Source organism: Parus major, chromosome 3 (genome assembly GCF_001522545.3).
Source record: "Parus major isolate Abel chromosome 3, Parus_major1.1, whole genome shotgun sequence".
Classification (NCBI taxonomy): Eukaryota; Metazoa; Chordata; class Aves; order Passeriformes; family Paridae; genus Parus; species Parus major.
Window position 1 is genome coordinate 84,268,671 of NC_031770.1, and position 22,637 is coordinate 84,291,307.

General features: G+C 39.6%; 2 protein-coding genes and 1 long non-coding RNA gene across 6 annotated transcripts in view; 1 reads left to right on the top strand and 2 right to left on the bottom strand.

Moving 5' to 3' along the window:
- Positions 1 to 188: 188 nt before the first annotated feature.
- On the bottom strand, positions 189 to 17,932 carry SDHAF4 (succinate dehydrogenase complex assembly factor 4). Of its 2 annotated transcripts, XM_033512987.1 has the most exons (4): positions 17,658 to 17,789; positions 15,286 to 15,438; positions 7,826 to 7,911; positions 189 to 3,684 (listed from the first exon to the last, which is right to left on the bottom strand). In XM_033512987.1, exons 1-4 carry the CDS (start codon positions 17,665 to 17,667, stop codon positions 3,610 to 3,612), a joined length of 324 nt encoding a protein of 107 aa, XP_033368878.1. In that variant the 5' UTR covers positions 17,668 to 17,789; the 3' UTR covers positions 189 to 3,609. The 2 variants fall into 2 exon arrangements, with proteins under 2 accessions (XP_033368878.1, XP_015476129.1); XM_015620643.3 differs by lacking the exons at positions 189 to 3,684; positions 7,826 to 7,911; positions 17,658 to 17,789 and adding exons at positions 10,652 to 10,959; positions 17,821 to 17,932.
- LOC107201435 lies at positions 17,930 to 21,691 on the top strand. The gene is made up of 2 exons (XR_001520209.3): positions 17,930 to 18,556; positions 19,351 to 21,691. It is a non-coding gene; the product is annotated as an uncharacterized LOC107201435 (long non-coding RNA).
- The window catches only part of FAM135A (family with sequence similarity 135 member A), a 79,092-nt gene continuing 77,646 nt past the window's right edge, over positions 21,192 to 22,637 (bottom strand). For all 3 annotated transcript variants that reach the window (XR_004496486.1, XM_015620635.3, XM_015620633.3), the window contains one exon: positions 21,192 to 22,603. Coding sequence is in view for 2 of the 3 variants with exons in the window: in XM_015620635.3 (XP_015476121.1) it covers positions 22,398 to 22,603 (206 nt within the window). In the remaining variant the exon portion in view is untranslated. The remainder of the gene's footprint in view (positions 22,604 to 22,637) is intronic.

The window sequence follows — 22,637 nt, forward strand, 5'->3', positions numbered from 1 at the left end:
CTGATTATGAAGTATTAGGCTCCATGTGTTTTCAAAATTCTTCCCATTGTTTACTGATGATGCAAATGAAGCATTCTGTGCCAGTTCTGTGACCAGTGCAGGAAAGCAATACAAGTAGAAGAGCAAATGCTGTGATATATAGAAGCTGAACAATCCTCAACTGGATAAGAAGAGTAAGAAATACGGGCTACAGTTGGCCAGAAATCATTTTTTAATGTCAAGAATACAGCAAATTGTGCATACCTGAGGAGAAACCAAGAATGGCACAGTCCTCCATCCACTTGTTTGGCACATGCAATTAGAAGACACGGTACAGATCACAGAAATTAGATACTGATCATATTAGAATTTCAGGTGAAAATAAAAGCCATAAAATTGAATAGGCAAAGGCAAGGATTCACTTCTGAGTGTAAACTTTGTAAACAGAACTAAGCAAAAGACTGATATACTCAGATTTCTCCACTGAGAAATGTAACTGCATCTGGCAGCATTTCAAATTTTCTTCTCCCACTACTCTAAGAGCATAATGATGTTGTTATTACAAATGAGAAATACCCAACATGCCTTCTTGTGGCTTCAACTGAATATTTGCAATGAGGAAAAAATATATCTTTATTCACACTGGATTCAGTCTCAAATACACTAAAATCACTAGAAATGTACAGCTATTGAGGTCTCTACTATCTTAAATTTATGCTCTAAATTACTTCCTTTAATGATTTTTATCATTTTATGGACTCTCTTTTCCCACTTAGGAAACGCTTCAGGTCCTCTTGACTAATTATAGCATTAAAACAACCATTAGAAAGAGTTTCAAAGAAGCAGCTGATCCTTAAATGATTTCCAAAGTTAGTTTATACCTATTGTCTAGTCTTGTCTCTAGACAATTTATTTTGTGTACAAGACAAAGAACTGCTTGAAAACACAGGGTCTGTAAGAGAATTGTATTGAAAAACCACACAGACTTAAAAACTAAACTGTCAGACCATGGTAAGACATAACAGAAGACTGAAACAAACATTTGTCCCACTGATGTTTCAAAATGTCTTTTACAAGAGGACTTCTACCAAAGCACTTGGTGATACCTTTGTCAGATGAAAGATGCAGGCCTAGATGGACTCTGGCCATAGTTCCTGCTGACACAATCAGTTCTTTTACAGTTTGGTGTATTCCTCTTTATTAGCCACAAAAATACGCATTTTCTAAACAACTTTTCAGAAGTGGAGAAGAGAAATTAGTATTTAAACCAGTCTTGATCTGCTTGTAACTTTTTCAGTTTTCAAAATTCTATGTAATATAAACTCCAGAAGAAACACTATTAGCTGTACTTTTACTACATAAAACTCTTTATTATAATTGTGATCTATGAAGTTTTGATGCATTGTGAAATGGTTCCATAAAGTTTCAACCTCCCACACAGGGATGAAATTGGCAAATGATTCTGTATTAGGGGTGTGTGTGTACATATATATATCTGTGTGAATAAGAGTATGCAAATGTATGTAGATATTCATGTTCTAGAAACAGTTACAATTTTCATTTTCAGCTCTGTGTGGGAGGCAGCTTCCTTCCATGGAGACGAACAACATACATTGACCAGAGAGAAGAACCCCATGATTAGTACTCAGCAGGAAATGCTGAGAGTCCAGACTGCTGCCTGTACGGTGTCTGACAGGACAATGGGGGCTTAGCAGCCTGCAGAGCCCATCTGCCTTGAGAGGACAAAGCTTCCTCTTGCTGTTAAGCAAGCCTGTGAGCTGTCCTGCATCTACATGGGGCAGCAGGAAAGCAGTGTCATCTGCATACTCTGCAGCTGCTTTGGTTTGCCCAGCTTGTAGTCAAGGAAATTAGGGAAAAGAGCTGAAAGTACTGGGAGTGAGGTGATAGGAAAGGATGAATTTGTGACTGGATGTAGCCTAGAGGGTGTGTGAGAGAGGTCTGTGGCAGCTACATGCCGGGTCACACTGTCCATGCCTTACTGTCCACAGGAAACTCAGCTGACTGCTTTCCCACAGAATTTATTCTTCCTGTGTGCCACCAGGGAAGCACTGCAGTGTGTTCTACTGCTCATGGACTAAGGGAAAGGCCCTGCATGCCAATCAGTGTCAACAAATTACCAAGGCATCAGTAGTCAGTCTCCAGTATGCCAAACCCTTCCAGAATCTACAGTAAATCCAGGTCTCTTGTCCTTGAGTTTATAAAAGCAGCATACTCATGCTAAAAACTGCTTCTGATGAGGAAACTTCCTTGGAGACAGCCTAACTTTTAAAGAACAACACTAAAAATGCACAAGACACAGGCTTAAGGAAATGTTTCTTGTGTGTCCAGAACAGTACAACATCCAGACCACTCCTGAAGTTTTAGAAATATGTTTCTGGCTGCTGAAGTACTGCAGACAGAAAGCGTTCTGCAGACTACAAAGTGAAATTTGGGCTGCTATTCCCAAATTAGGCTGGATGAAAATTTCCTACAGATGAGGCAGCTCAAAATGTTGGAGGGATTTCTTGCCAAATTTCTGATCCCCACCTTAAAATTTCTCTCCCAGCAATCACAAGATGCTGAAACAAGCTCCTTAATACATTAGTTTTCTCCTAAAGGCCAGAAGGAATTGTTCTTTCCTTTGCTCAGAGATAACAAACGAACACCATGTTTCCTGGTGCCACCATGGTCTAAACTAATGCCAGCACCATCATAAATCCTGCCCTGCCATCAGTCCTGTTTCAACACAACTTGGAAAGGACATAACCATTTTTTTGATAAAAACTGAAAGAAAAAACACTCTCACTTCTGTGACAGGAAAAAAGTCTTGGAATAATGTCAAAGCAGAGATGGAAAGAGGTAAGAACTGAAACTTCTACTATGGTATGAAATAAACTAGTAAGTTTTCCATTTTCTGCTGATGATCAGACATGAAATGTATGCACCAACACTGCAGGTCAGGGACATTCTTCTTAGTGAGGGACAAATATTTGCCTACCTCCACAAGATGCCAATTCAAGGGTTCAAAACATTTTGGGTTTAAGGAGTTACATGAGGGACCTGCTGATGGACGTGCTGAGGGGCTTCCTTGGTCAGCTGGGGTTTTCTGAAATGCAGGAATCCCAGCCAGACCAGCACTGCAGGACTAGCTGCAACAAGGAAAAGGCTATAATAAAACATCAGATGTTGCAGTGACCTTGACACACAAGAATGGAAGGAAAGACTCCAGAAACAGAGACCAGGGTCCAGGTTAAGCACAAGGCTTGGTGCATGTGGAGAAGCCTACTCCTGTCTCTCCTCCCCTCCATAAAACAGCACACTATTGGCCACCTCATTATCCAGCCACCCTTATTTATATAATATGGCAAAATGAAAAAGTTTATTCTTTCCTTACGTACCTGTGCTGTTTTGCTTTCTGGCTCCCTCTGAAGCACCACAGTAGCGGCACAGATCCTGCACTGAGCATTCTGTTTTTCCCCTCACACAGGGTTTGTGGAGCCCAGCAGGCCTCTGTGATACACCCAGTATTATTCACACTTCTCTACAAATAATTTTATAGGAAGGACCGACCATCTGGTGATCAGCTGCCCAAACACACATTAGCTGCCTCCTGCACCTCTTCAGTGCCGTTCAGCTTCTCCCTGGCAGTTGCTCTTCCATCAGAGGTCTTCCTGAGTGAGGGGATGAGAGGATGCAGCACATCTCCTGAAACAGTAGCAGGTACAGACACCTTTTTGAGATTTCTGTTAAGGAGGAATAAATCCCAGTTTATCTTCAGAATGGTGATGACAATAGGACCAGACGGTAACCACCTGGCTCTCTGAGCCCTTTTACTCAAATCTCTCTGCCACTTCAGAGAGGTTTTGATGCCTGCAGTCATTCACAGGCGAGCCTACAATGTACCTACCAGTCAGATGTGTACCACTTTAGCATGGTATTTCTCTGTGCAAATTAAGACTTGAAACTATAAAAGCTCGTTTTGGAACAGTCCTGACATACCAAAATGTCCTGACTGGACAGACTGGACCACACCTATATGCTCTGACAGAACTAAATAATGTAACCAGACAGCTAAGTGACTTTCACTGAGGAGATCTTGAAATGAGTTTGGGTTTATGTTTAAAACTTACAGGGAGGCTGATGCAGCTTCTTAGAAGCATCCCTTTCTCCCTCTTTGCATCTTTGACTTCACACAAAAGCTAGATTTTGACAGAATAATGAACTTAAATTTGAGAGTCAAATGCAACTGGAGAAATTCCAGTTATCTTTCTTGACTGTAGATAAGATCTTCACATACAAAAATCTCCTGTATTATCAAAATACTTCCTCCAAAGAAAGGAAATAGAAGGAGAAATGTCTCTTTATGGACTTTTTGATTTGGGTTCTTTTCCCTTTGAACTGAAGATTGATGAGACGGGAGGTTAGTTTTTTCTCTCGTTCGGTCTCAGTTGCTTATTTTTTCTTATCAGCATTACAAGATACAAGGAGCTATGTGCACTATGATAGAAAAGGGGTAAAATGGCTAACAAAGATCTTCTTCAAGGTCTTTTCTATGTCCATTTACCCAATTAACAGGTGCCAACTAAATTATTTTTATTAGTGACCCAATGACCCAACACCTGTATGCTGCACTGCCGCATTTTCTACCCAATCACTTACTACTACTCAAAAACCCCTAGGAAAGAACATGAAGAAGAAAGAAGAAGGACAAAAGACAACACCCTAAATCCTCCATCTTGTCCCCTGCTCTCTAAACTACCCTAAACTCTAAACCTCAACCCATTCACCCAGTGATTCAAGAAACTTTCTAATCTACACATTCACACTTTTCTTATTTAACTTTAGCATTTGTTCTCATGTATCACCATGAAAACATGCCCATGAATTTCATATTATATGAAATTCAGTGTTTCTTTGAATTCTAGAACTAAATATTAAAAACAAGGGCACACAATCTGTATCTCAGACTCCAACAGAGAAACACCTGCAATTTTTGATTAATGTTACAATGTGCCCTGTTACTACTACAGAGAAAATAAGGGTACAACCTATCAAAAAAACACTTCAAGGACAGCAAAAAGTAAAAGTGAAATTAAGTAATACGCAATTTAATATTAAGCAAGCTGTAGCTGTCATTATCAGGCTGAAAGCAGGGAGAATGAAACAATACGCCTGCCAGACCAAACAGCTACTGCAGTCCTGTCTCAAGGAAATCATCGGGGAAAAAATCTGTCTAAAGATCACACATACATACTGCAGAACTTGTAAGTGAAAGCCCTAGGGTAAAATGTAAACTAAAAGCAGGATACTCCCTGAGCTAAGCAACACTTGCTTGTCTTTTAAGACATGGTGGAATTTTCCCCAGCTTTCAAATGGTAGCTGAAAACACATCATTCTTTGTTCTTTAGCCTCTCACAAGGAAGTCACACAGACTAAAGGTTTGCTGAGCAAATATATGACTTTTTCCTAGTCTGCCAGTTTTATTTTTAAGTTAGCTCCCTCTCAGCAGCATGTCAGATAAGACTGCTTAGTTGTTAGGTTGATGCACTTCACCCTTATTAAGGAAAAAATCCCAACTAATTTGTAGGTTTGAGATACTTGTTGTCACCTGAGTATAAGTTTATCCAGTGTTATCCTCTTGGCTGTATCATGCTGTAGGCATTTCCTTGGGAGGTGGATAGGCAGAAGGAATTTAAAAAGCTAGCTTTAGCCTTTTTCCTCTCATTTTAAGACAATGTAACTCCCTTTTACAAGGTGTCTAAGAGCTGGCCCTGGACATCCCCTTCTCTGCCACCAGTGTTTGGGAAGGGTGCAGGCAACAAAAGCACTGCAGGTCCTGTTGCCTCACTGCAGCCCTGCCCCTCTGAAGAAGTGAGTAGTTCACATGTTCTGTACACCCTGGCTTCCCTTGTTATGACCATGGTGCTGACACCTAATGCATCTGACTTAAGAGAGCTCTTTAGACAGCCTTTAAAGTCAGTGGAGAGGATGCCCTTAAAACCATCATTCCCCATTTACCATCTGTAATGAAAAACTCTCCCCATACTGAGACCAGACTACCTTTTAGAGGCACCTCCCTGCACTACAACTAGGAGGGAAGCACAGAAGGCGACGTAAGTCACTGAAATTTAAAACATCAGTTAGGAGAGGGTAAGTTATATTTCAGTATCTGGCTTCTAGAACTAACCTGACCACCTTTGCATAACTCACCTGTCTTTTGTCAGGGGCTAACACTTGAGAATTACAGCTGTGTTTTAATGGGCCATGTATGTCAGCTTTAATATAAATTTATGTATTAAGTAAGGACCTTAAAGAGCTTCTTTGAACACTCTCACCCTAAAAAAGGCAACATTAAAATATGTGATTTTTTTCAAGGCACAAGGCTGTAGATGACTGAGAGATTTAATGCCTGGAGAATGCATGTCAAAGACTTTCTTGCTGCAAGCTTTAATTTGCACTTCTAATGTTACTTGAGGGGAAAAAAAAAATCCATTCTCACTGCAGAAAAATTCAGCGAGATGCTGAATATTCCTGAAGAAAATATGTATGGTCAAAGTCATACAACAGCTTGGTTTCCAAAGGATGGGAGGCCAATATCTACACTGCCTCCGCACTTCAAAGGTCAGTAAGTCCAACATATTCTGAAAAGGTGTCAAGGAGAGACATCAAGAGAACTAAGCTCTTGAAAGCTCTGTGGAAATCAGTGGCTGGGAAAGAGGTTCAAAGAATTCCTCTCAGGGGGAAGAGATGGGCATAAAGATGCCTCATCTCTGGCCTAGTGGAGATAATGTCAATCAACACAGGAACATGGAGAAAGATGCTTAATCTGCAGGGGGTGTAAGACATTCACAGGAAACAGGACTTTGTTAGTTCCACCCCACAGAGCACTCATTTTAAATAGAGCTCTTTTGTCAGGATTTGCCATTTTGTAGCTAAGATTCAATTTCTGCTGGGACACCCTTTCTGCACCAAAAGTGTTTGAGAAGATTAGGTATGACTACCCCTAAACAAGCAGCAGTTTTGGAGCTGGAAGAGGGAGCACGGTCATACCCACATTAGAATGTAGCCTGCACATCTCAGCTGGTCTGATATGAAACACTGACCACCAGAAAAGTAAAGTTATTTTATACTGCATTTTATAAAAACAAGAAAGTGACCACAAATGTGCATGATTTTGATCTCCATCACACATGGAAACACATTTCAAGCCATTTCCTTATGCTCTGATATACTTGATACTGCATATTGACTCATGAACAATTACAAAACACACAGAACTTCCAAAACTGCTTGTTTTATAAATGAATACAGTTTTCCTCCTTTTCCTGACATTTCAGCACAAGATGGTGTGGTGCTTTTTCAATATGAATATCAAAATAAGGGTAATAAAAAGGCATATAATGCATCTGTCACTACAGACCACTGGAATGTGTCATCATTTATTGCAGCCAACTGAAAAAATAGTGAAGATTTGTAACAACATTCTAGGGTGCTTTACAAACATATGCTACCATCACAGGTAATTTCACTATACATAATTTCTATTACGTATCCTGTGTTTCAACTTAATAGAATTAACACTGAAATACATGCTTTCCAAATAAGGCAATATAAAGCACATATTTTCTTTAACTGTAAATTGAAACTTCAGTACTGCAAGAATTTGCTTACATACACAGAACAATTTTTGTCTACAAGAAAGTTAACAGAAAATGTTAGTATACAACCCCTGCTGCTCTACACTGTTTATGCTAATAAAGAGTTCAAAAAAATATTCAATCAGTATTTATTATAAAACCATATCTATGGCTGATCTAATAGCTAATGCCCCAATCTGTTTTCTTACCCTAATGCTAAATTCCAGTGAATTGTTAATAGCAATTATCTGGGAAGAGCAGGAAAACAGCTCCAAAAAAGTGCTGACTGCAGGTTCTGCAAGAAAACAAAGAGAAATGATCGTTTGTACCCTACAATACCATTGTATCATTTGTTACATTCTATCCCTGATCACTTTTGACAGGTACCACAAGAGATTTTGCAGCACCATAGGATTTTGTGCTAATCTGTTACTGGAGCCCAGGGCTCCTCTTTTTGGTAAATGCCAAATTGCCAATGTAAGGCGGCCCCCTGGCATTCACTCTGGCTCTTACATATTATTTTGTTTATATGTTCAGTTTCCTATGTCTTATTGACACATTCCAATAAACAAGTTCAGCAAGTACTTGGTTACTGGCACCAACCTGGGAGGTGGCAAAAAAGGCTTGAAGCTGCTCAAGACAGAAGTGGTATCCTCTATTTCCCATGCACCAATTCCTTTTCAGCTATTTATAACATGGGTTAACAACAGGTTTTTCATTTTAGGAAAAATTTCTTCAACGAAAGGGCTGTCAAGCTTAAAACAGACTGCCCAGAGAAGTGGTTGAGTCACCATCCCTGGAGGTATTTAAAAGATATATAGATGTGGCACTCAGTGGCAGATTTAGTGGCAGACTTGGTAGTGTTTGGTTAATGGTTGGACTTCATGATTTTAGAGGTCTATTTCAATTTAAATTATTCTGTGATTCTGTTTTTGATGGAAAGCAAAATCCCTGCCTTTACGAGACACCCTGTCTTACTGGTACAGATGCTAGTGCTCTCAGAACTATCTTCCAAATCCAGGTACTTCATGGATACTGGCATGGAGTGTCTAGGACCTGCCTGAGCTCTGACAGGAAGGACTGCCTGCCCGTGGCTCTGACAGCACCAGCCACCACCTGCATGAAAGAAGACAAGCAGGGACCTGGACAGTACTTGGGTCAGCCTTTAATCACAAAGCTAAAGGAGACCAAAGATAAGAGACTTAAATGTAAAGAAAATGATGGGAAAGTGAGAGCAGTTTTCCATATGCTAAATCAAAACAGCATAATTCTGCATCCGGGGAGGAAGGCACCTGCAGTTGATGCTGAGGAAAGCAATTGGATTTGAAAATCAGGAATGCCAAGAAGTAAATGCCAAGAAGTACAACTTCATTCATGAAGTGTGTGCTAGGAAGGTCAGAACCCAGTATGAGAAGATAATGAAGTAATGCAACAATCCATGGAAAAGATTTAGAATTGAAAAATACTAGAATACTGCAGTATTTTACCACCTCTTCATGAATTAAGATGTTAAGCCTATTAATAATGATGCAGAAAAGGCAGAAGCTTCCAATTAAAATTTCCACTTCCTATTTGAAAAGGCAGGGTATCGTGTGAGAAAGTATTTTCCAACACACCAGCAACTAAAAAGGCAAGGCAGAACATTACTAGAAATAATTAACAAACAGGATATATTAAAGACAGCTAACCCAGCCTATCTTTAGGTAACTGAAAATACCAATAGATGTTGGAAAGATCTTTCACTCTACAGAAGGGAAACTAGAATGAATTAGATATAAATACAAACAAATTTTCCAATATTCAAGCCATGATATAGAATTTAAAGATTCAAAATGTAATTACCACTAATTAACACCTTTTATGAGAAATACACTTTCATTACTATCATTTTGCTTGTCAGTGAGGTATTTGGTTGATAAACCTATAACTGAACAGGTTTGGTATTTTTGCAGGGAATCATCACATTGAGACAAACTTCCAAACTCACAACTAGAGCAAGACAGTATGTATGTCTCTAACATACACACAGGATACACAAACTATCAGATTTCAACAAACAGCTCCCCCACTGGCTGCCAGTCAAGTGAGTTTTAGGGGAAGCTGCTCTGGTTTAATGCTCTTGTTAAACCATACAAAGGCAAAGCTGGGCAAAGCCAACACAGAGTAATGCAAAACCCATACCTTTCTCTGGGACTAGAGAAGATCCATTTGTTCAGGCTATCAAAAAGAACTTGCACAGAAATAGAGCACATGTTCACACATTTCAATAATGACAACTTATTCTCATTAGTAAGTACTTACACGAGTGATAGATTTGCACTCTACTACTACTCTACTATGGTACTTGCAACTAGGAAAATTCTTGAATGAAGAACTGAGCTCAGTCTGACTGAAAGATATTTAGTTTGATGCCAAGTAACTTGAAGACTTGCAATATTAGATCACCTGACGGAATTTGTCCTCTTTGATCATATGATTTCAGACAGTAATGCTGTATTTTTCCCAAGCAGTATTTAGCCCATATGCAAAAGGGCATCTCCGCTTAGAAAAGATGATGCAAGTAGCATGAAGAAGACAAGTGATAAAGAACAATGTTCTAGAATTGCAAATAGAGCACCTCTATGCTACTTGCAATCAAGAGCTGACCCTCTCCAAAATCTAGTCTCCATTTCCATTGTGCTACTTACAGTCATCAGAGACAAGACTGTCCCTACAAACAGGAAAAAACACCCAACTCAATGCAATGGGGACAGCAGGAAGTTTTTGAGTAAAGGGACTTTTACCATGGAACCACTGTGTGAAGTCAGTTACTGATCTCCTCAGAGTTGGTTCTACTTTTGATGACTGATGTCCAGGTTCATGAAATGCAAAGTTCTTTCAACACGTTTACAACACCACATAAATCTTTACATTCATATAGAAATACAAGCCCTTGTATTGGTATATATCTCAATAAGCCCCTGACTACCATTTCACACCACTACACTTGCATTTATACTTGCACAGTGTAAGTAGTATTAAAGATCAGGCAGACATTGAACTACTAACAGCTCCATAATCTGAGCTGCAGCATTGTGTTTAATTACATTGCATTATTCGGAAACTTCATCACATGACAGAATGTGGTGGCACAACAGAAACAATAAGCACGACAAATCCAGGTGAGATTTTTTTTGTACATTATATTTTTCATCAACTAGAAATATTTTATTTCCAATACAGATATTTAAATATTAAAAATCTATACAACGTCCTTTTCTCTCCCAGTCTCCAAAACGTGTAGGTTCAGGGCCTCTAGGTCCACCCCTCTCTTTTGTAGTAGGATTGATTCCATCAGGGAATTCTAAAATAACAGGGAAAGTTCATTAAAATTTCTATAATGTTGACAAATATAAAGATGCTATAATTTATGATGTTCTCCTTTTAGTTTCATTTTCAAAGACAAATTATTTTTTGTTTTGAATGGAAACCTTGAGTTAAACATTTCTCAGAGTCCTATAAAATTATTTTCTGTTGTATGATCATATTCAGTTATGCAAACAAAGAAGCAACTGAATGTCCAGGGGCATAAAAAGACCACAGGTTCTCAAGTCAGAACTTGCATCCTTCAGGTACTCTGTACTTATGTTCACTAAATCTAAAACCCCAAGTAACTTGCTGTTTAAGTCTCTCTAATTTTAAGCACTCTGTTCCAATTTCAGCTTGAATTTTAGTCAAGATTCTGTTAGTCTTGTATTTAAAACATCCAGGTTGGATAGTTGACTCATCCAACCTAACCATGAACATTTGCAGGAATGGTGCATCCACAGGTTCATTGGGCAGCCTGTTCTAATGCTTCACCACCCTGGGAGTAAAGAGTTTCTTCCTAACATATAATCCAAACCTGCCTACTTTTAGCTTAGAACCACTGCTCCCTGTCCTATCACCATCTGCTTGTATGAAAACTCCTTCTCTACATTTTATAAATGCCCTTTAGACATCACAAGGCCACAATTAGATCTTCCCAAAGCCTTCTCTTCTTCAGGCTGAACAACTCAGCTCTCTTAGCCTGTCCTGGTAGAAGAGACGTTCTAGCCCTATGATCATCTTTGTGTCCCTTTTCTGCACCCATTCAAACAGGTCCATGCCATTCTTGCGCTGAGGACTCCACAGCTGGATGTAGCACTCCAGGTAGGGTCACATGAGAGCAGAGGAGGAGAATCACCTCTCTTGACGTGCTGGCCACGCTGCTTTTGATGGAGTCCAGGATTTGGTTTTCTAGACTGCAATCATACACTGCTGGATCATGTCCAGCTTTTCATCCAACCCCCTACTCTGCTACAAAAGAGAAGCACACTGCCAGCTCACGCTACTTTCTCAAACACCACAGAGCTTTCTGTACCTCAGCCAACATTCTTACACTACTCAGTGAACCTTTACCCAGGGCCATCTCCAAAGAATAGTTAACTCAGGCCATCAAGCCATGAAGTACTTGTGGCACAGCACCACCCTAGGCCAAGTCTCATCCTGCACTAGACTGCAGGGCTCCCAAAAACTCAGAGTACCCCACATGTCCCTTGCCATGCTGATTTTCCAGAGCTTTCCATATATACACTTAACTTGGGACTCTCTCAGTCATATCCCTAACTCAGCCCTGGTGAGCAACACAGGTGCAGGGTTGAAAATGAGAAAAGACAACAACAGAAATTCTGGACAGCAGACAAAAAGAAAAGTCATGGAAGAAACTCATGCAACTACAGGCTATACAGAATGACATACCAGGATGCCTGTTTCATAACTGATAGAGACCAGGAAAAGAAACATCAACATCTGAGCACCTCTGGCAGTACAAGGGGTGTAAATGCACCTGATGTTATTTCGTACATGTCATCATCCCAATATCAAAGCACTGCTGACATGCTGACAGTGCATGCAGACGCTCAGAAGATTTCTCCCCTATAGCTACAGAGCAGTGGGAATTCTAAATCCAGCTTCAACTCATAGTTTTTTCCTAATAATACAACAGGCAGTTTGCAAACTCTTGATGGTATTACATGTAAAAAACACAGGTGCAACTAAAGAGACCTTAAGTCTTGCTCCAAACTTGGAATACCTAAGCAAACAACAAAAGATATTGCTTATGCATGTTTTAAATGAAGCAGTGATTGCATTGATTTTCCCAGGAATAAAAAGATGAGAATTAAGCAGCTGCTTACACAGTAACTCCAACTGTGAATTAACTCTCAAGTGAGCCACAATCTGAAATTGCATGGAGATAATTCTATAATGCAAGAATACAGCAACAATACAATGACAAACTTGAGGATAAATTAATGAAAGAAGGAGAAGCAGAAGTAGTTTTTCGCCATGATGCAGCTTTCCCAATGGCTGTGGTGGCCTCAGGGCAATACACTCTGGAGTTGGAAACATTATTTTAGCACTGCTGCACAAAAAATGCCATTTTGCCCTGTATGAAAAGAGGGGACTTCTGTGGAAGAGTATCTGAGGATTTTGGATATGAAATTAAGGATTCTAAGGTAGAAGAAGAAGAAGAGTTTCTTAAATGAATGTAAGGAGTAATTTGTCTTTATGCTACTGTCATTCAACTCTGGTGGCCTTATGGAATTAAATAATGGGCACATTCTGATGGACTGAACTATGCATGGCACTGGCTTGCCTGGATGTTGAATATGGAGGGTCTGACAGATGTGACAGCTATGCTACTTTTTAATTTTCTGGAGGTGAGTGGCAATGCTCTTGTGAGACAGTATCACATCCAGTTCTGGAAAATAACTTTTCCAAGTTTATCCAAGACTACATCCAAAGAATTGGATGTAGTCTTGGATAGTCATCAGCACTGTACAGAAGGGCAGGATAATGTGTTTGAATGATTTAATGAAGTACTGTCTACAGACTAAGGAAATTCTGCTTCCAATGGGCACTCTGCTGCCTTTCTTCTGTAGACAATAGATCAGTCTGTATTTCTTTTCCCCAGGATGTTAGTGCTTTCAGACCTGGCTTCCTGTTTCCATAGTAAGGCAGAATATATTCTGTATATAGAAGAGTGAGAAGAAAATATTGCATCAACTTGTTAATACTTAATTAATGAAGATGTTGGCCAGAAGAAACTTGTGTTTAATTTGCTGCAAGTAGTTGAAAGTTATTCTTTGCACTGCCTCTTTGAAAGTTCTTGTATAATAAATATTTGTTTTAAAACAAAACAAAACAAGCCTAAGCCCCACCCAGAGTACTGTGTAGAATCCTCAGCACAAAAAAGAGGTGGACCTGCTGGAACAAGTTTAGAGAAGGCCACTAAGATAATCACAGGACTGGTGCACCTCTCCTATTAAGACAGACTGAGAGAATTGGGGTTCTTCAGTCTGCACAAAAGTTTGCAAAGACTTTTTAGAAGCCTTCCAGTACCTGAAGAAAGCCTGTAAAAAAGCTGGAGAGAGACTTTAAACAAGGGTATGTAGTGACAGGACAAGCGGGAATGGCTATAAAATAAAAGTGGGTATGTTTAGATTAGCTGTTAGGAAGAAATTCTTTACTGTGAGGATGGTGAGACACTGGAACAAATTGTTCAGAGAGGCTGTGGATGCCCCATCCCTGGAAAAGTTCAAGGCTAGGCTGCACTGGTCTTTGAGCAGCCTGTTCTAGTGGAAGGTAACCCTGTCCATGGCAGGAATGTTGGAACTTGATGATCCTGAAGGGTCTTTCCAACCCAAACCATTCTATGATTCTATGATTTTTCAGTCATCTTGTCGTCAGGATATTTATAGCAATCTATCAAGACACTAAAGAGCTTGTCCTCGAGACCTCAAAATAGATAAACATGGGTTATTGCTACTGATGAACTGTAGCAGAACATCACACTATGGTGATTTATACAAAGCATGACTACGGCTTTTAGCTAAGTGAAGATGGCTAATTGAAAAGAAGAAAGAGATTCTGTCTTTCTCCCATGTGACAAAAAAACGTATGTTCCTATTTAGTTCAGAAGTGATGTATCTGTACCTCAATTTTGTCATGCAGCCCCACTGAGGTCCCCAGAACACAACAACCATACCAGCTCGTTAGGTCTGTCCAGGCCTCACTGAGATGCTCAGCAAACTCAGTATTAATTATTTTCAAAACTCTGCCTGCAAGACTAAGAAATGTTGGCCACAAAATGCAGCATGGATCAGAAATGTTTTATGGACTAAGAAATAAAACAGGCTTTTTGGATAATACAAAGTAGCTGCTGCCCTGGTGAGTTTACTGGCACCATTTACAGCTGTACTGTTACAGACCAGTACCAGCTATGTTTCTCTGAATCATGCAAGGCTTTGTGGTGGTGGAAGGCACCTTTGGCAAGTACTTGTCTCCAGACCTGCTAAAGGCAGGGCTGGCAGTAAGTCAGGCCACCCAGGCAAATTTGCTTATCTTCAAGAGCAGAGAAAGTCCAGCTTCTCTGTGTGACTTGCTACAATGTTTGACCCTGGTTATTCTGAAGGCTCCTCCTCTCCACCAGTACACTATTTGCTGCAATTTGTGCCCATTGCCCTGCCTGTTCGTTTCTTCAGAACCAGCTTAGAAAGTGATTCTAAAGAGTGCTGAATACCTGTCACCTTCTTAAACTGACATCAGCACAGCATCTCAGAGTCTTGCCTTTCAAACACACCTTCCCATCTTGTAAAACATTACTTACTTTCCAGGGGTTCCTTCTCCATGCTGGACTCTTCTGGTTCATCGAACCGACCTACTGGTAACTTTGGTTTCTTTAGTGGCTGCTTAGCAGGTTCAGATCTTCCTCCTGGCTTAGAGCTGGAGCTGCTCCGTGAGTGGCAAAGAAGTGATGACTCTATCAAGCAAACGGACACATGTAGCATAAATGTGGGAGTTTAACACTGACTAATGCTGTGACTGTCCAGAGCAACTCTGAAAAGAACCTTCTTCAGGGATGAGGGAGAGGAAGGCAGGAAAATAAATTCTAAAAATTATTTAACATTCAACTCATGAACACCTAAGGAATCAGCACAGATAATTATTTTTGGCCCTAGAAACATATGTAGGCAAAATTGTGTTAGTTGTATAACTCAGTTCACATAAACAGTGTATTTTAAACTGCTTGAACTTATCTTTGCTGTTACTTTCTTGTATTTTAGACTCTTAAACAGTAATTATGCTAGCATAGACCAGTACAGTCTGTTTTCTGGGAGAAATCCTAACCTCCTCCAAGAAACCTGCTGATTTCCATGTCTTGGATCATTTCCAGCAACTTTTTAGTCAGAAAAAGCTTCTGCTTTCCCAAAGGAAGGTTTAAAAAAATAAAACGTTCCCTTACTAACAGGTTTCCCAAAATGTCGGCAGAGGATAGCAGGGTTTCCCTTAGGATGGTAAAATAATTCAGCTGGTAATCAAAAGCAGGAAAATCTTTGTTTAAGTTCAATTATGTAACCACATGCAAATGCTTTCATTAAAAGCATTAACTTTTTTTCCTTTAAAGTCCTACTAACATTTTGGTTAAAAAAGACCAATGCCCACAGTGAGCATAAACTATCCACTAAAAATATTTTGGCTGTGGACAAGTGCCTAAAGCAGTTCTGACATTTCTTAAGCAGCAAGATTTAAACAGAAATCCACCCCGTACCAAGTGGGTGCAAAGTACCTGAAAGAACTATTATTCTACTTTCTTAAGGAGATTAAACCAGGAAGCCTTCTCAAGCACTGTCAATTTGACTGACACCTTAATATACACCAGCAACACACTTTTATTCCCAGAATCAACATATTCATTAATTTTAAGATACCACATCTTTAATATCAAACCCTACAGCCACATAAACTGTGTTATGTCAGCCAAAGCCCCAAAGGAGTAGTGTTTTTTTTGGTGGCTTGTTTTTTCTGGTTTTGTTTTTTGGTTGTTTTTTTTTGCTTTAAGCATGACTTAACAAACTATCAACAGTAAAGGATCTAATCTGTCGCAAACGTTTCTTTCTACTTCTGTCAAGCTTCTTGTCATTCTTCAGTAAGCTAGAAGAAATGTCAGCTAGAAAATTAAATTATAGCTGGTATTCTGGTCCAAATTCAAATAAAGATCAGATTAAGGTACTGGTACAAAATTGATTATCTTGGTCACCAGAGAAGAGGCAAAATCCATTTTTCTTGATAGATTTTCTTAATATTTTTGACGAGAATACACCCTTCTTGACAGAGAAGAGACAAAAGTTCAACATTAATCATCTCTGAAAAAGATGAGATGAACTATCAACATTAGCAAACCACATTCTACAAACTGATCTTTGATTCCCTCCTCTTTTACACGGTGTCACAAAGCCCTCCCATTTATTGATTACATAACTGAACTTAAAGACGAAAATCCCAAGTCTTTAAAGTAGCTGTGCTACAGTATTCCATCTTTTGAAGTGGCTCACAGCCTGTGAGTTATTCTAAAAAAGCCGTCCACGCAGTGGGAGCTGAGCACACATCGGGATGCTCAGATGATTAGAGCATCAGCTGCATCTTGCCACAAACTTGACAGCCAAATAGAGCACAAACATCTAACAACAAATTTTTAACAGCTCTTCCATTACCTTACAGCGTACTGGTTTGTTTTAGGAGTACTGTACCAATAACATCACACAACCTCAGCTTTTGACGGAAAGGGAAGCACCAACAAACAGCCCAAGCGGAGGCCTGTGGGACAGGCTCTGCTATCCGGTCTGCCTTACTCCTCTATAAACAAACCACCTGAATTTCCTGCGGTGAAGGGCAGAGAGCAGTAACTTCCAGGTCTACAATATGTTTTCTCCCGCTATTCTCCAAACGTTACACCACTAACATTTTACTGCCATTAATAAGTATGAAGGAACGACAAGGCAAGAAAACCTCTGTAATAAACACATGTGCCCGATAGCAGTAGGTTTCCAGTACAGGGGAGAATATTAATACCGAACGGGCGGGGGAGGAGGGGGGGAAGTGGGGAGAGCAGGGAAACTGTAGGGACATGGAAGGTGTGGGGAAAGCTGTGAAAGCCCACGGCCCCGCGGCTGAGGAGGCGGGACGTGCCGCACTCCTCACCCGCCGCCATCTTGGGCGCTCTCCAGCCCCCCAGCGCCGGTAGCCGCGGGCGGCGCCCGCCCTGTTCCCTGGCTCGCTAGTTCCTGCGAGAGGAAGGGCAGTGGAGCCGGGGAGCCCCTCCGCGGCACAGCCCGGGCCCTCCCACCTTCCGCCCGCCTCTTACTCGCTGCCCCGGGCGCGGCGCGCAGCAGCCGCAGAGCCATGACCGGATCGGAGCCGTGCGGGGCGGGCAGCGCTGCCGCGCAGGCGCCCAAGGCGGCAGCGGCCGCAGCCGGGGGCGGGCAGCGGACGCGGCCCCGGTCAGGGCTGTTTTAGCGGCTTCCCGTGGCCCTGCGCTGCACCCCGGCTCCGGTAAACAGAGGCGAACGGCGCCTGGGGAGCCACGGTCCCGATGAACGCAGCTACGGGCTCACAGAGGTGCTCGAGAAATACGCTGTAACTCTTCTCTCCGCCCCTGGGCAAACATGTCTTCTTTCTTCGATGCAGTGAAGAGTTCAGCGCTGCAAGTACCCGTTTTCCCCTCAATGTGTAGTGCAGTCCAGCTAGGGTTTTTATTTTGTTTTTAATATAAAAAATTGTACATTGTTCAAATAATATACAAAGGCTGCTTAGGACATGAAGGAACTTAAGCTAACACTACAGTGATGTACAAGTGTTTGTGCTTTCAGACGGCATCTTTCCCGTTTCCGAGTTCAAACCAGTGAAGCTGCTTTTAACACTCAGTATAAACCTGACCCCGGGATAAGCAACACCTGTGTGCATGGAGTCACGCTCCAGTTAATTAACTACAGTTCACGTTTTGAGCATGCCAACTTCAGCTTTTTGTCACTCTTTAAACTTCTCCAGCTTGTTCTTAGATAAAAAAGAACTCACTCCACACAGATACTAACCTGAAGAAGGTAACTTGGAGATCTGAATTTTAAATAGCAATTTTCATTCGCAAATGAAAGCTTTAAGAAAGTAAATCTTGGTAAATTAAAGAGCAGCAGCACTCCCTGGAGTTTATTGAGCTACATCTGGCAATGCCTACACACTGAAAGTGATTAAATTTAACTGACTGCCTTACAAGTGACATTTTCTCAATCAGCCCTTTATAACATGGTTAATTAGACAACAGAGACTGAAAATAATGGAAACCCTTTACTTTATTTTAACAGCAAGATGCTGGGCCTCTAGATTAGAGGGAATAAAGACGAATGCAGAAAAAAATGTTCTGCCTAGAAGTGGCAAGAAATAAATCTGAACAGAGCTCATCAAAGTTCAAGAACTTATTATTTATGTGTTCAGTACAATAAAAACATGAAATCCTCTCCTTAAAAAAACTTACTAAGCTGCCTGTAGAGACCAAGTATTAGTAAGCTCTGCACCTAAACCGCTTAACACAATCCATGAAAAATCATACATGTATGCATACATCATACATACAAGCATACATGCCAAATTTCAAATGGCAAGAATGAAATAGCAGCGAAAGACTAATGAGGTAGTGTTTATCCACCTAAAATTATGTCTTCAAAACACATTTCTTGTCTTTATTGTATTGCTGTCAAATTTCACTTGTAACTACTGAATTATTAATTTCTAGCTATTTTGGCTAAAAGGAGATAATAGATGTTAACATTGGTAAAAACAAATGTAGCATACACCACAGGAATTTTTTACTTTGTCATTAAGTTGAGTGTTTTCTTTTCAGGTTTTCATTTCTTCGTTTACTGGCTATCTGTAAAGCAACACAACCAGAAGTGCCCTGGGCTGCAAGTGTACTGATATTTCCTAAATGTCTCCTCTGCCTCTAAGACCACGTGAAGAACTTCAGTTATCTGAACACCACACCTGGTCAGGGCTAGGCAAATAGAACCTGCTTGGAAACAAGGTTGTTTCATGGTTACAGAGTAAATTTTCCATCACTGTCAGACCTCTTGGCTCTTCTGTAAAGCCTGGTGATGTCCAATGCAACATGAGCTCTTTTTCAAAAGTAGCAGGAATGCCTAGATTTACAGGAACAGAAAGTTTAGTTGGTATCAAGGATTCAAACACAACCCAAGGAGTTAATTTATATATACAACATGAAAACAGAGGTTCAGACACTATGTCAGTTTATGCAGTGATCTCCTAATAATATCACTGAGAGCTTTTGAAATAACAGTACCAGCCTACTGCCTTCAGGGAACAAGAGACTGACAGTTAAAGGAATGTTAAGACCTCCTGTTTTTACATCTTGCTCTGTAAGCAGCATAATTCAAACAGCTGCAGGATAGCTGGATGAAGGAGAGGTCACTATCACTAAAGGAAGATGAAGCCCTCATTCAAATAGGAGTGATGAGATGGTGAGTAGCAGCAGTTCATAGCTGCTACTTCATCAGTGAAACTGACTTATGTATACACAAGTCTGTATTTAGGTCTGGGAAAGAGAAGGCAGAAAACTGCAGGAGTAGGGGGAACATACCATGCAACACATGCAGTTGTCCAAAATATCCCAGCCTGCATGTGTTGTTCAGAGAGCAACTGCAAGTGACCATACAGTCTGTAAGTAAATATGAACTTCCTATGCTTCGAGGACATGTTGGGGTCATCACACCTCTCACTACTGTCAGACATTCCTTTGGGATGTCAGACAGCCCTCACAAAAGGTACAGTACTGAGAGGGCTACCAGACCACATATGGAGTGGGCAATAAAAATTAAGGGAGAGAGAATGAATTTATTGTTCTCTTAATTTGCCCTGTTCCTTCATATACTTACACACAAATATAACATGATTTCCTGTACTATCTGTTTTCCTCAAAGAACAAACCTCATTCAAACTGCCTTAAATGGATGGGATGTACTGTTACCTCCCCCCTCCCCAAAAAAGGGGGAAAAAAAGAAAAAGGAAAAAAAAGTGGCTATTTCTGTCATATTACTTCTGCTTTTCTGATCACAGGAGCATGCTTTACACATACAGATTTCCAGAGACAGAAGGCAAGACAGACATTTTTCAATAGTGACAGAACTACCTAAATACTTGTTTCCTAAGAACAGTGTAAAGTCTTCATTGTGAATCAAGGAATGTTTTGTAACTTTAGCTCCCTTAAACAGCTATTCAAAGTTTAGCCAGTAGGTAAATCCCGTAATACTGTTAAATAAGACAGTTGAGACACCGGAACATAATTTGAACATTTAGAGCTTAATAGCAAGATCATAATACAAAATTAAGAATAAAAATAGGCATTGTAATAGTGAGAATGTATTAAGGATACCTTTGTGTCATAATGACTTGCCTAACACAACTCCAATAAAATACTCTGCAGTGTGTGCATTGCTGAACTGTAGGTGCTCATACTCATTTGAGCATCTTGTAAGTTATAGGGAACTCTCCCCCGCCATAGATTACAAAGAATATTATACAACATTCTATATCAAATGCAAAATCACTTCATTATAAACTATTATTGCTGTATTAATTTCAAAAGTACAAAATTATTAATTATATACAAAAAGCCTCCCCAGAATTTTGGTAATTAGCAGAACATTTCAGTTTCTTTAATTGCTTTCATTAGAGTAATTTGTTCATTTTATTAACACCAGATGCAATAACACAATGCTAAAAATAAACATGCATTATACAACATTTATATTTTTCAAAAAATGTTCATTACAATTAGTGTACAATTAGTGAATGCACATGTAACTCTTCCCCCCCACCTTTAGTGAATTATTGTTTGAAACAGAGAAAAGGGAAGGAAGAAGAAACCAAACAATGCTATTCAGCACCAGTAGAAAGTCAGACCTTTAACATTCCTGTATATCAAAATCATTTTATCCATGTCACTAATTAGGTAAAGTTTATAATATTGTCTCATTTGAAGATTGATTTATATTTACAATACTTTATAGTCAATATATAGTCAATAAAACATTTTAACAATATTTAAAAATTCCTTAAATTCATAAAAGTATTGCAGAAATTTGTAACATTTACTTAAATATATACAAGGAAGTCCACATAAAATTGTCCATGTTTATCTGAAGAACTGACAGTTAGGAACCATCTAATACAGTCTAGAAAACCCCAATTATTTGAAGGCAGCTATCACTGAACATCCAAAAATCCTTAGTTGCCATTTGCTTCTGAAAACAATAGTTCCAGTAATAAAATTTGAGTATGTAAACGAACATGTTTTTGATGATCAGTAGAAAATATATTCCCACAAGCATAACATATTTAACAATGACAGTAATGATTTTGTAGAAAACTGTTAAGCTGTAGCAGATACAGTAATTTTCAAATATCCAGTATTTTAGCAGCTCATTGTGTTTCCAGTTAAAACTTCCTACAGTGCTAAAATACGACAAGTGAACACGTAAGACATTGTTAGAATTTTAAAATCCAATTTATTTTTGGCATCTAAAGCCTCTTGTAAAATGTTGCCAAGTAACATCGACTTCTGTTGTCTGAAAGCCATTAACCAACCAAACAAAAGTACACACTGTGCTTTAATCTCCAAATAATTAGGTACCCAAAATTAAGAAAAAGTAATAGAAAAGTAAAAAGAACAAAATAAAAAAATATTGCACAGTCACATTACCTAGAAAGTAAAGTTGATGTTAAAAAGCCCTAAGTGTGGATGATATAAATTATCTTCCATATAAAAAGTATAAATATCTCTTAAAATACAGCTGCAGCTATACTTTAACACCACACATTATCTGAATTCATCTGTTAATGAGGTAATAACCAAGTCTCTTACAATGCTTTTCTCTACTGAAAATATTTTAGGGCAGCAACAAGAAAGAATTTTTCTAAAAATATTTCTGAATCAAGAACAGCAATGTGTGCAGCTCTCCCTATGAGAGAATCTGCTGTATTGGGTAATGCATTAATTACATTATAACGAACCAAATTACATTCCTTATTTTGAAGAACTGGCAGAAGCAGGTTCTGGATCATTTCAGCATAAATTGGTCCTGTAAAGGAAAAGAAAAGTTGTACTATTTGAAT